Source organism: Cetorhinus maximus, chromosome 24 (genome assembly GCF_964194155.1).
Source record: "Cetorhinus maximus chromosome 24, sCetMax3.hap1.1, whole genome shotgun sequence".
NCBI lineage: Eukaryota > Metazoa > Chordata > Chondrichthyes > Lamniformes > Cetorhinidae > Cetorhinus > Cetorhinus maximus.
Window position 1 is genome coordinate 49,052,156 of NC_135902.1, and position 14,642 is coordinate 49,066,797.

The following is a 14,642-nucleotide window of genomic DNA, read 5'->3' on the forward strand; positions in this document are numbered from 1 at the left end:
GATACTTGAGAATTACTAGAAGGCCACATAACAGTGGAACACATAACAACCAACAAAAGTGCAAAGCGGGGGATTCACAGTGACATTTCTGAGTGATGGGCTGGGACAATAGGATAAACTACTTTTTGAATTTCACCAACCTATTCCACCAATGTGTTTCTGGCATGTTATTGGGGTAGTCTATTTTTACTGATGGTGCCAATACATAGTGTATGGCTGGACAGATATTATTTCTAATGTATGTCATTGCTTGGGATACATTGGCCCTGAAAGACCAAAGTTCCACAAGTCTCTGCCATTTCGTGGAATCTCCTCACTGATTTGTATCATATTGAACTTCTTCCTGACTCTTGCAAGAGAAACGATGGGCAGAAGTGCATGACCATGACTTCCTAAGCCAACGTCCTCCTCCATAGTTGGCACCTGTTATTATAGCGGAAGTGCATGAGTCTCCATGGGATTGCATGTGGGCCCCAACTGGTGGGCTCTGCCTTTTTCCCCCAAAAATATGCTTTATTCATAAAATTTGTAGACATACACTACAAAACATTTTGGCTTGAAAATTATAGAGTGCGCAATAAAATTCAACTTTTCTCCACACAGCATGATCCACTCTTAGGTGCCTCAAAACAATTGTAATAATCTTGATATTTACAATTTACATTCCATATCAGAAATTCAGCCTGACGGCAGGCAATTCAAACTAAAGATTACAGTAAATGCAATAGAATTCAATTTTTCTCTATACAGCATGTTCCGCCCTGAGGTGCCTCGATATAATTTAAATCCTCTTAATATTTACAATGCAAATTCATAATTAGCCATACAGCCCGAAGAGTTTTACACAGTTTCCGCCCCTCGTCATGGACCTTAGGCAATGATCTTTCCCCATTACGCCTCTATGGTGGCTGCCCCAAGCTTTAGTGCATCCCTCAGTACGTAGACCTGAACCTTTGAATGTGCCAGTCTGTAACACTAGGTTGAGGACAACTCTTTGCACTGGAAGACCAGCAAGTTTTGGACACGGGTGGGCACTACCTATAAAAGACTTATGGCTTTGCACCAGCTGCTCAATGAATGGACTGCTTGTCAGGAAGCCTGCACACAATGCTGGACAGTTCAACCTTCTACTTGTGGGGTCAACTCAGATCGCATCGAATTAATGTACTCAATCACAGAGTTTGTGGTCACCTCTATGCCCTCAACAGTGGGGCTCTCAGTTACGGAGCCTGTGGTGGAGGCTTTGATGGAAGCTCAGATTACTTACAGATTCGTTCAGGCTCTGGGTTCCACACCCTCCCTCAGCTTGCTCAGTGTGAAGAAAGCCTGGATATTGGGTTCCACACTGTTACCTCAGTCTTACACCCTGCTTACAAACTAGGTTAGGTTGGAGAAGTTAGAGTTGTTCTCCTTGCAACAAAGGAGATTGAGGAGAGAATTGATAGGTGTACAAGATTATAACAGGTTTAGATAAGGTGGACAGAGAAAAGTTGTTCCCATTAGCTGATTGTTACAAGGCCTAGGGATTGGGCAAGAGATGCAGAAGGAATATGAGGAAGAACTTTCTTACACAGTGAGTGATAATAGAACTCGTTGCCTAGGAAGGTGGTGGGTGGAAGTGGAGGCGATCAATGATTTCAATGGGCACTTGAGGGAAATAAACTTGCAGAATAACGGCAAGAGAGTAGGGGAATGGAATTGACTGGAAAGCTCTACAGAGAATTGGCATGGACCGAAAGGCCTCCTTCTGTGCAGTAATGGCTCTGGCTTTTGCTTAGAGCACTGGGAGTGCTGAGGTACAGCCATGGGAGAGGCATATGCTGTCCTCTCTCAGGACTACAGCATGTTTTGCCCTTCTATCAATCCTTGTTGGAGCTAGAAAGTAGCAGAGCTCGAGCCCTCTGCCCTATCTGGGGTTCTGCAGTCTGAAGCTGAGCACTCTCTGTTGGTCACAGCATTCTGCACAAATTGGTGACATCTCACAAATGAAAATGAACGAGGCAACATAAGGCATAAAGTGCAATGCACCGACTCTTTTATTCTTAACTTTGCTCCCCCACCAGCCCCACCTACCCCCGCTCTCCACAGTTGACATTAAACAGAAATTTGCTTTTCAAAACCAGGTGTCGTGATGGCACCAACCACAGACATCTTGAATATCCTCAGTGGATAACAATAGCCTTCCAATTCTGTTGGCAACCATCTGTTGAAAATCTCCCCTCCCCCGTGCCTGGGTGTATGCAGCTGCTTTATATGAAGTTTACCAGCTCTTTGCAGTGCTATGGTGGCTTTCGCTATAGAAATCATGCTAAACCACATTACAAGTACAAATACAGGCTGGCTTAGATGGCATTTTGCAAGGTATTTGAGAAATTCAATTCAATTTCTTATTTTTCAACAAAAAAGAAATATATCTAAACACTACATCATAAATTCCCCCAATCACAACCAGCCACTGCCTGTCTTTCTACTTTAATAAATAGTATATTTTTCCTTGCAGAATACAAAATGATGAATCGAAGTTCTGGAATTCTCTGCCTAAACCTCTGCCTTGCTTTCATCTTTTAAGACACTGCTTAAAATCTGTCTCTTTGACCAAACTTTTGGTCAATAGGGAGACATGTTAATGGTTTGTGGGAGGAGTGTGGGGAAGGATGTGGATCATGTTTTATTACACTGTACTAAGTTTGCAGGTGAAAGGGGAACTATGCAGTCTAATTTACAACAGAGGGGTCCACTGTGCGATACGGTGGCTAGTATTTTAGCAGAGTTGGGATATTTATAGTGTTGCCTTTTTTTATATTTCACAGGATTAGCGCATAGAATTTAGTTTTTTTTTATTTGCAATACACTTCTTCCTCCGATACAGCAGATGTAATGCACCAAAGAGAATTTGCCATAAGCTATAAAAAGGAAGAACTTACGGTCAGCCATAATATCCCCTTTGTTGGGTCGGGTGTCAATTTGGTTTGATTTCTGCTGTAAAGCGCTAGCTTTCATTAGCGGCAGGTTTAACGTGCGAAGGCGTTTGTTGTTCACTCCTTTTCCTACAAGGAGGTTCTGACGCAATGGCAAGACATGGCACTTTGTAAGCGTAGCCCACAGCTCTTTGTGCAAACCTGCCCATCTCCAGTTAATTAATCACAGAGAAACCAACTTTGTTTCTGCAATCAACCCTCTTCAACAAAGATGTGGAAAACAAACATTTCTCTTTGGATTCTTCTGCTGTGTAAGTATATATCCTCAATCAATTTTCATCATCAAACGCAGAATAAGTGACTTCTTGGTGTTTAGATTGGTGTGCAGGGTTTGGAATTTTGGCGAAAACATTTTTCGACGAAGTTCTGCCTGTCGGCATAATAGTGGGATTCCTGCTTGGGCTACAAGCATAACAATAAAAACAGATTCTGGTTAGGAGGCAAACACGGAATTAAAAAAGAAATGCGTTACTCCCGCATGTGTTTTAAATTGTGACAATCCAATCGGTAAATGACTAAGGCGTTTGTTAGGGATTTGGTAAAGCTAAACTGAAAAGCACAGCCATTCTGAGAATTTAACTATGATCTGGGAAGCTTGTGCCAATGACGGACAATCGGTGGAGCATGTTTTATTACACTGTACTAAGTTTGCAGGTGAAAGAGGAACTATGCAGTCTAATTTACAACAAAGGGTCTACTGTGCGATACGGTGGCTAGTATTTTAGCAGAGTTGGGATATTTATAAAGTCGTGTCGTCTTTTTTAATATTTCACAGGATTAGCGCATAGAGTTTAGTTTTTTTTATTTGCATTACACTTCTTCCTCCGATACAGTAGATGTAATGCACCTAGGGGTGTGAATTTGCCAGAAGCTATAAAAAGGAAGAACTTCTGGTCAGCCATAATATCCCCTTGTTGGGTCGGTGTCAATTTGGTTTGATTTCTGCTGTAAAGCGCCTTGTTTATTAGCGGTAGGTTTAAGATACTAAGACGTTTGTTGTTGACTCCAATTTCCACGAGGAGGTTCTGACAACTAAGAGTTTTAAAAATTACAATATACGCCTCAGGTTGATTATTGTACTTTGTATTTCATACACTGTTTGAAGCTATCTAAATTTCATTCTTTTCATTCTTTCAGATCAAGCTGATAAGACAATGGTGAAAGGTAAGAATGTGTCCAAAGTTAATCCTTCAATACTCTGAGCTCTCACTGTAAAGTTGTACTGAAGAATAATGTAAAGAACATGCGATAAATATGCAGTAGAAAGCACCGTATGCTTCCCGTAAATTAAAGAAAGGAAAATGCATTGTTCCCAAATATTTTAGGTGTGTTTTAAATTGTGGCAGTACAATAAGAAATCCACAGGGGATATGACAAAGCTTCACAGAAAAGCACAGCTTTGAGAATTTAGCTATGATCTGCAAAAGTGAAATTACAAAATTTGTAAATGACCCAAAATTGAGCATATAACTAGTACAGTGGAGGACTGTGACAAAATACAGGAAAGCGTTAATAAGATTGCAGGATCTGCACTACAATTCTGGCTTCTTGCCCATCTGATTCTACTTGCTTCACAATTGGTGGCAGTGCCTTCAGCTGCCAAGGCCTCTCAACTTCTCCTTCCTTCTTAAAGACACTTCTTTGACCAAGCTTCTGGTCATCTGCCCTAATATCTCCTTATATGGCTTGGTGTCCTTGAACACTTTAGGACCTTTCACCACTTTAAAGGCGCTATATAAATAAAAGTTGTTGTCGCTGTGTAATTGGCAAATTAACTTCAATGTAGATAAGTGAGAGGTGATACATTTTAGTAGGAAGAATAAAGGGGCCGTATATTCCTTAGAAATTAAGTGTCTAAATAAGATAGAGGAGCAGAGAGACTGAGGGTGGACAGATACACAGATCATTAAAAGTAACGATGCAGGTTAGTAAGGTTATCAAAAAACAAAGCACTGGGGTTCATTTCTAGAGGAATAAAAGTGAAAATTAAAGCTGTTAAACTTGTATAGAAGCATGGTTAAACCACACTTGGAGTACCCTGCCCTCCATATTATAAAAAAAGGATTTATGGGCACTGGAAGAGGTGCAAAACCATTTACTAGAATGATGCCAGAACGGAGAGATTATACCTCTCAGGAAAGATTGAACAGACTTGGACTGTTTTCATTAGAAAATAAAAGACTGAGGGTTGAAGATTCTGAAAGCATTTGAGAGTTTAGACACAGAGCAGAATTTTTCGTCCTGTGGGCGGGTGCGCATATGACCCAAATGGGAATGAAATTGTGCGCGATGACATTGGGCAAGCGTCCCAACGTCGTTGTGCACGTGATCTTTTGGTTGGCAGGCATGTGTGAGTAAGGTGGTAGCATGCCTGCTGACAATTAAGAGGCCTATTAAGGCCCTTAAGTAATTAATTAAGCTGCATTTTTTGCTGCCCGCTCAACTGTTCGGTTGACAGGTGGGCGAATAGGCCAGATGGCCTTTGCATTTTTAACGAAATCTCATCCACGGGTGGGATGAGGCTTCCAGTGCTTACTAACAAAACAACAAACATTTTTTAACATCCTTTTTCACATGTCCCTCTTCACGTGACTGAATCACATGTGGGGACATGTTTATCTCATATGTTGAAAGTTTAGTTTTGTATTTGAAATCCATCAGCTCCCTGAGGCAGCTCTGTGCCTTCAGGGAGCTGTCAGTGCGCGTTCCCCTACACATGCGCACACCTCAGCATTCGCACTCCTCCTGCCCCCCCACCCAGGCAGCGCGCGTTTTATGCTGGCTGGCCGTTAATTGGCCAGCCAGCGTGAAATCGCGGTCAGTTTTGCGGCCGCTCCTGGGCCCACCCAATGAGGGAAAAATTCTGCCCATAGAAAAGACGCTTCCGCTTGTGGGTAAAACCAGACCAGGGGCCATAAATAGTCACTAGTAAATACAGTCAAGAGAAACATCTTTGTCCCAGAATGATTAGAATGTGAAACTTGTTACCACAAGGAATAGGTGAGGGAAAATAACATGGGTACAGCCAAGGTGAAGCTAGATAAGCGAATGAGGATATGTTGATGGGGTTAGATGAAGAGGGGTGGGTAGAGGCTCATGTGGAGCATCAACACTGGCGCGGACCTGTTGTGTCAAATGGCCTGGTTCTGTGCTGTACGTTGTAATCGCAGGAGGCTATTTGGTTCATCTGGCTGCTGTTTTCCTCTCTTCACCTGCCCTTTCATATTTGGAAAATAACATTTTTAAAGGTCTATATACAGTTCTTTGAAAGCTGTTAAGGATGCCGCTTCTACCATTGATTCTCGTAGAGCATTCCAGGTCTTAACAGCCCTCTGCATAAAATATCTAATTCTCCTAACATTACCTTTCGTGATAATGCTAAATTTATACTTCCTAGTTACTGACTTATTGACGTGATTTACTTTGTCAAAATCTCTGATCATTTTGTATACCTCTATAAAATTAATTCTGTACTTCTTTGCTTGAAGAAAAAGAAAGCCAGTTTCTCTAATCTCTCATCATGATGAAGGCCCATTTCTTAGTAAACAAGCACAGGGTGAACATATTCTAATGGTTTGCTCTTGTTCTATAGTTACTGTTTTCTACGTGGGTCTGAAAAGGTATTTTAAATTATTTATCATCTGAGGGGTGATCTGATAGCAATGATCAAGACTATTAAGAACTAGGACAAAATAAATAGTGACATTGTTCTGGCTGTTCAGCAAAACAGTAACAAAATGTCACAAATGGATTGTTAGTTGAAAAAAATAAGGAAACAATTTATTTACGTAAAGGTTGGTTAGAATTTGAATTTTCTCCCACTAAGCCTTCTTGATTTAGGAACCATACTTGATAAATATCCCTTTTGTCTTTGACATTTTGCTCTGTGGGTACAGTTACTGTGAGTAGGCAGACATCATCTCAAATGCTGCTGATTATGGTCGCAAAAAGAAAATGGCTTTAGGAAATTGTCAGCGGAGTGTAATGTTAAGGGCTGATTCTGATACTGTGCTTGGACAGTGGCCCATTGCAGGTCGAGTGGAATAAGGACGTAGGAGCACCAGACTCTCAATTTGGTGAAGCATGCATTTCTCAGCTCCCCAGTTGTTCACTTGAAAAAGGTTTTCATCTTTATTTCACTTGCTTTTCCTACATTACCGATTGTGCCATAAAATATTTTCTTCTGTGTGCTGACCACTGTTTAAAATATTGAACTCCTTTTCCACAGACTCTAGGCAGCATTATTTCCCCCACCGACTGTCAACTTCTGCTCTGACAGGACTGCTCATGATGAGCACTTCATTGGGCTGTTTGGCAAAAGAGGAAATAGAATTCCTGCAAAGGGAAGAATGAAAGGTGTGCTACTTCCTTGGTTCTTCAGTGAGAATCCTTGGTCTCCATCCCCTTGTTCCCCATTCTCCCAACGGTAGAAACAATGGGTGGAATCTTGTGCACTCGCTGTTGATGAGCTTGGAGGTGGGACGGCATGTACTTAGGTGGGATGATGGCATACCAGAAACCCGCCACCTTCCCGCCTCTGCCTCAATTAAGTTCTGGGTGGAAGGGCCCATGGTTGACATTCCCACCCCACTGCCAGTTGAGGCCCTTATGTGATCAATTAATGACCACTTAAAGGCCTCATCCTACCACCGCTGGTATTAACCCAGTGGGAGGCAGCCTGCAGCCATGTGGCGTGCACAGCAAGTAATCTTGTGCAGACTGCATATCATCTCCAGTTGGATGGGGTTCGGTCCCTCAATCAAAGGCACTCAATGCCTGATCGAGGGACTAGACATCAGGTGGGGGGGCCTGCTGAGATCCAGCCTCCTCCTTTTGATACCAAAACCCCTCATCTCTCTCCCTGTGACCCCCGTCCCATGAACCCCCTCCCCCAACAATGTTACTTACCAATGCCCTGGCTTGTTCTGTGATCCTGGGACTCCAGTGCCTGTGCTTCTGGCAGCAGCTGCAGCCTCCCCAGAGGTGTTGCTGAGCCTAAGAGCAGCCGGCCGTTAATTGGCCGGCAGCACTTGTTAGGTGAGACTTCTGCTCCCGGGGGTCTTGATTCCAGGGGAAGGTCAGATGCTGGCCTCGCCACTGCCTGATTGGCTTGCGGTTCGGCACGCTTTCTAGAAAAGAGGAAGGGCGGGTCTCTCGCCAGCTCTCCAGCCAGAAGACGAGACCTCTGATGCCTCAGGATTCTGCCCATATTTGACTGTTTACCCACAGTAAAACCCCCCCTGTTTTACTCATTCCTTTACTGACTATTCCTTGCTCAGTGACACTTACAGTCATCGTGTTGCTGCCGCTCCAAGCTCTGCAGAAAATACCAACGCCAATCCCATTCCCCTCTCTTTCTCCAACCCCCCCACACTCTATCCTGGCAGCAGGGATGATGTGAACAAGCTGGAGGCTCCTCTGTAGTGGCAGCCAGTGATGCCATGGAGCATTGAGGAAAGCACTGCTTTGTTCGGGAGTTTAAAGCTGGCAGCAGATCCCAGGAAATGTACCCCCCACCAATCCACCCCTTTTCCAGTGGTCTCCTGGGTATTCCGGGAGGGCTAGTGATCTTTGCAGTGACTCATGCTTCCTAACACCAATTGAAACATTGGCTTTTCAGAGGCAGATAGGAGTAGCAACTTATTCCTGTCAGCATAAGTCCTTACATCTGTGAAACCTGTGTGAGCGGGAATTGGAGAATCACAAGAGCCTTACTGCTTCATTCGCTGAACACAGTACATGTAACTACTTCTCAATGGGCGGTGCAGTTTCTTCCACAGACAATGATTAACTTTGAGTTTACATTAAATCCGGCCATTGACTGTATCTAAAGTAGCTGTATTATTCCTGGTCAGATATTAATCCTGCAATATACTAATCTATTAGAAATCAGCATTAGAATTCATCTTAGTTCATGTTGGGAATGAAAACTACATTTGTGTTGTGTTTCAGATTCTTGGCTCAAGTGCTGAATTCTTACCTTAGACAAAAAGAGATTTTTTAAAATGCTGTTCATAAGAAAGTTTCACCTTTTACACCTTGCTGAATCAATCACAGTCTTTATTATTCTGCAAGTTTCAAAATGAACTATTCCAGTTAACAACACCACAGCTATCTCAGTACAATAAGCAAAGATTTAAAAGTTTAATATTAAAAGGCTTATGCTATTGATCATTTATATTTTTAACAATATGTTTAGGTTTGGGATGGAGAAGCCTACTGCTGCATCACCACTCTGACTGGGATTGCATTCCCACCAGCACTGCTGCTTCTTCCATGTCTGCCATATGCAAGGCAGAGGTTCTAGATCTCAAGAGGGCTTCCCTTCCATCTGGTCCACTTATCGATTCTTCCTCGGCAACCATATGGAAGGTGACAGCCAGCCCCAGGGAGCAGTGTTAACAGTCCCGAGTTATCTGACTGGTAGGAGATAGCCTTTTAGTGGCCTGTTGTTGGCCCACATGGGTAGGAAATTGTTAGCTGGTAGGAGACAGAGTAAGGAAAATGGTTTTGTACTCCAGTTAGCAAGATGTGATTAGTGGTGTCCCTCAAGGATCTTTACTGATGCCTGAGATTTTCATTATATTTATCATTGACTTGGATGAAGGAATAGAGACCATATATCTAGGTTTGCTGATGACACAGTTCTTATGACCAGGTGAGGACGGTTGAATGGCTCCACTCTTTCCCCACTCTTCATTTGACCACAATAGATTTTTAAAGAAAAGGACATATTTGCCAATTCTGAGAGTGTTTAACTGTTTACATCCTGTGACCATAAAAGACATGATCAGATAGGTTTTCTTGAGTTTTAAAAAATAAATTAGGATAGTTTTTATTGTGCTTAACCCAGTCTAAGTAAAAATAATTTTTAAAAAGCTCCAGCTTTCACAAGCACACACATTTGAAGTTCACACATACACAAATAGAATTCAGAGTAGGGAGGATAGTTTAATTAATTTAGAGTATGGTCAAATTAATGGAGTATACAGCACTTGAAGGTTGGTGACTCAGCTGGCTTCAGGCTGAACTCAGTGGTCCTGCTGCTTTCACTTGGTGGTCCTGCCTCTTCCAGTGTCAAGGTGGCTTAAAAATGTAGATGAATGGTTTATCTGTTCTATAGACAGCAGCACTGGGTTGAGTTCTTTTTAAAAAGCTCTGTCTGCAGAACCTGAACAGTCAAAATCAGCAGACAGGATTCAAAACTTCAAGTTGGGTGGAAAGAGAGAGAGGTGGGGGGTGAGGTAAGGAACCCACTCAGGATCTTGTTCCTTCAGAATCTCAATTGCTTGTCCTGTTCTGCCGAGAAAGCAGATGCTTAAGACTCAAAAAAGGTTGGCTTGTCGCATGATCATCTCGCTCCAATTGCCCAGTGATCCAAATATGGTCATGGCTGCAAATTCCCCTCTCAGCCAGGTCCTGTTGTCCATGTGATTATGTCTAAAGGTTTATCTCCACTCAGTTGAGTACCCACCTGGTACCTGATTGTCTGGATGCTTTGCTAATGAGATAGGAGATGGCCCCCATTCATCTCTTTCAAGGCAATTGTGCCTGGTGTGGCTTTGCAGATAGGTTGTCTCTGTTCAATAGTTTTGTAATGCAGGAGGTACAGTAATGCAAATGTTCAGCATCTTTGACTGTGATTGCAAGTCACTGAAATGTGGCTTTAGTTTTTTTTTAATGTGTTAGGCGTTTTCAGGCAATAAATTCAAATACTTTTTTAAATATAAAGGATAGTTTCACAATACAGTAAATAGTTTGGATGGGAGCAAAAAGATGCAAAGGGACAATTGATAGATTAAGTAAGTGGGCAAAACTGTGACAGATGGAATTCAATGTGGAGAAGTGAGATGTCATCTACCTTGGGTTGAAGAAAGATTAGAGTATTTTCTAAATGGTGAGAAGCTCGGAACTGTGGAGGAAGCGAGGGATTTAGGGTTCTAAGTACTGAAAACACTAAAAACAAGTGGACAGCTACAAGAAGTAATTTAAAAGGCAAGTACAATGTTAACCTTCATCTTTAGACGTCTGGAATACAAAGGGATGGAAGTTACTTGTAGTCATATAGAGACTGGTTAGGCTGCACCTGGAAGATAGTGTTCAGTTCTTGGAACAGTATCCCAGGAAGGATATACTGGTCTTGGAGGGGAGCAGCAGCACAAATTCACCAGATTATACCAGGGTTAAAAAGGGTTAAATCATGAAGACAGGTTGCATAAATAAGCTTGTGTTCCATTGAGTTTAGAAGATTAAGGATTGATCTAATTGAGGTATTTAAGATGATTAATGGATTTGACAGGGTATGTAGAAAATATTTCCTCTGTTGCAGAAGGCCAACATACCAATTGCTTGTTGCACCTGCATGCTTGCTTTCAGTGACTGGTGCACAGGGCCACCCAGGTCCCTTTGTACATCAACATTTCCCAATCTGTCATGATTTAATTAATACTCTGCTATTCTGTTTTTCCTACCGAAGTGGTTAACTTCACACATCCACGTTATATTGCATCTGCTATGTATTTGCCTGCCCACTCAACTTGTCTAAATTCCCTTGAAGTCTCTTTACATCCTCCTCACCGCTCACATTGCCACCAAGTTTTGTGTTGTCAGCAAACTTGGAAATATTACACTTCATATTGTATAGTTACCACCTCACTGTACGTGCTATCCACGAAGATCTCAGCCTTGCGGATGCTCCACAGTGACTCCAGTCGCAGCTCCAGATCCAAAATGTGGATTTCGAGTAGCTGCAGCTGGAGACACTTCCTGCGCACATGGTCACCCTGGATACTGGAAGTGTCCCTGGCTTCCCACATCGCACTGGAGGAGCATTCCACGTGGCCGAGCTGCCTGCCATGACTGCCATAATGCACACCATCCTGACTTGGAACTATATAACCGTTCTTCACTGTCACTAGGTCAAAATCCTGGAACTCTCTCCCTAACAGCACTGTGGGTGTATCTAACTCACATGGACTGCAGCAGTTCAAGAAGGCAGCTCACCACCACCTTCTTAAGAGCAATTAGGGATGGGCAATAAATGCTGGTCTAGCCAGCAGTGCCCACATCTTGTGAAAAAATAAATTAATAAAAACTTGGTTCAGAATCTTCTGTTCCTGCATGCCGACACATTAAATGACACGCGGTGACGTTGGACATGAGTCCCAACGTCACCACGTGTCATTCTGAGCTTCCGTTTGGCGGGTGCGCACCGGAATCGGCTGCGTGCCTGCCAAACTGTCAAAGACCTGTTAAGGCCATTAATGAATTAATTGAAGTAATTGTCAGGGCTGCCTGTCCAACCTTAAAGTTCACGGCTAGGCGAAGAACCCTGGCGGCCTTCGCATTTCTCATGAAACCTCATCCACGGGCTTGATGAGGCTTCATGATGGTTTTATTAATTGAATAAAAATTTTAATGAAAATTCATAAACATGTCCCAGCTCATCTGACACTGTCACATGAGGGGACATGATGAATAATTTTTATTTTTTATTGTTACCATCTTTGACACTGAACTTAATCTCCCTGAGGCATGGAGCTGCCTCAGGGAGATTTCTGCGCTCTTTTGCACACACATGCGAAAGAGCGCAGGCCCCGACTCTCCCTCCTCCCCCTGCCTGCACAGGTAGTGCTGAGCGCTACCGGGCGCGCATCACACTTTGCGGGCCTTAATTGGCCCATCCATGTAAAACGGCGGCGCACAGCCGATCGCAGGTGGCGATTGGCTCCACACTCGCCCGCACCCACACCCAACCGGCCCGCCCGACGGGGAAAAAATTCTCCCTTGGAGTCAATTCAAAACTGCATTTCACATTTTTTTCTTTTAGCCAAAGGTATTAAGAGAAATGGAAATAAGGTGGGTAAATGGAAGTGAGATACAGATCATCCATAATCTAATTGATCAATTTATAGCAAATCTCAGGTTGACATACTGAATCCTATAACGTTGCCTGACATGAAACCCCTTTTGAAGTTGTGATGATATTCTGTGGGAGTTCCCTGAGCAACATGGGTTCTTGTTATTGCACGCTGGGTCTCAAGAAACCCAGCAACTCTGTAAACTGAATGGTCATATCTTGCTGTGTTGCCAAGGGTGACAATTGAGTCAGCTGTCCTGTTCGTGCATTAGTCACCTGATGAATCCATTCTCATATTGCTGCCTGGATGGAATTGCAGAGATTTGCCAACATTGTCTGAAATGGGCCTGCACCATAGAAGCTGTGTGGTTATCAACTTCATAACCACAATCAGAGCAATGTGAGCAGATGAATATGGCTACAGAATATGGACGAGCAGATGAACATAGCTGCAGCTCTCATTCATTGGGTGCCTGGGTCTTTTTAGAGATATGGGCTCTTCTAAAAAATATTTCTGCACTAAGGCCCTAAATATTCCTTGGTGGGGTGCATTCTCATTAAATGCTGCCTCACTGTCCATCCTTCATCCTTCCCTCATTGTAATGGCACTCAAAGGTAATAATCTACATTCAAAACACTTTGGAGTTTAGTTATTGCTGCAATGCCTCCAATCTTCTGCTCCACACTTCTCTAAAACACATATCCGGAAAAAAGCATTATAGATCCTCGTGAAGATATCAGGCAGTGCAAAAGAATCAATGTATACATTGAAACTAACTTCTGTTTCTGTTCTCTCATAGGTGTGAATATAGTCAGTGTACAAATGCATAACAATGCCGAAGATGAAGGAAATATTAAAGAGGGAAGCAAAATTACCCTGACTTGCTCAGGAAATACCGTGAAAACTCCTGGTCTATCATCTCAGGTTTTGTATTTATTTTATAAGGGACAAAACAAAGATATCCTGCTGAAAAATGTTACTTTTGATGGGAAAGATTCCCAGTATACAATACAATCGGCTCGGGCATCACATTCCGGATACTATCGTTGTGTCATGGAAGCAGGAAGTGAAAGGAAAGAAAGTGAACCCACATTTCTAACAGTGCAAGGTATTGTGAAATATGGAACGTATAACAGATAACATGGAATATGAAGAAAAAACTTAGTTTCTTTTCTTCTCAGCACTTCACAAAAAACTTAACGGTCAGTGAAGTACTTTTTGGAGTGTAGCCACTCTTTTAATATAGGAAACCAGGCTGCCAACTAGTTTTTAAAAATTTATTCTTTCCTGGGATGTGGGTGTCCCTGTTAAGGCCAGCATTTGTTGCCCATCCTTAATTGTCCTTGAACTGAATGGCTTACTCAGCCATTTCAGACAGCAACAAGATGTAGGCCAGACCAGGATGGCAGATTTCCTTCCCTAAAGGGGCATTAGTGAACCAGATGGGTTTTTATGGTCACCAGATGGGTTTTTATGGTTACTGAGACTAGATTTCAATTCCAGATTTTATTATTCCACCAGCTGCCAAGGTGGGATTTGAACCTTTATCCCCAGAGCATTGGCCTGGGCTTCTGGATTCCGAGTCTAGTGACAATATCCCTACACCACCATCTCCCCATAACAGGATCCCATAAACAGCAGTGTGATAATAATGAATATCCGTTCTAGCTGTTGGTTGATGGGCAGAGCAACTGGAAGATCTCCATGGCTCTTCTTTGAATGTGTCATGGGATTTTTATACATCACCCGAGAGTGCAGAAAGGACCTCCGTTTAACATCTCATCCAAAAGTGCAGCACTCCCTC

At 42.7% G+C, this 14,642-nt stretch overlaps 1 protein-coding gene across 2 annotated transcripts in view; it reads left to right on the forward strand.

Moving 5' to 3' along the window:
• Nucleotides 1-2,925: 2,925 nt before the first annotated feature.
• Nucleotides 2,926-14,642, forward strand: part of LOC144699891 (platelet endothelial cell adhesion molecule-like) — a 38,806-nt gene continuing 27,089 nt past the window's right edge. For both annotated transcript variants that reach the window (XM_078571243.1, XM_078571244.1), the window contains exons 1-3: nt 2,926-3,229; nt 4,116-4,142; nt 13,638-13,946. In XM_078571243.1, coding sequence (XP_078427369.1) covers nt 3,190-3,229; nt 4,116-4,142; nt 13,638-13,946 — 376 coding nt within the window. In that variant the 5' untranslated portion in view covers nt 2,926-3,189. The remainder of the gene's footprint in view (nt 3,230-4,115; nt 4,143-13,637; nt 13,947-14,642) is intronic.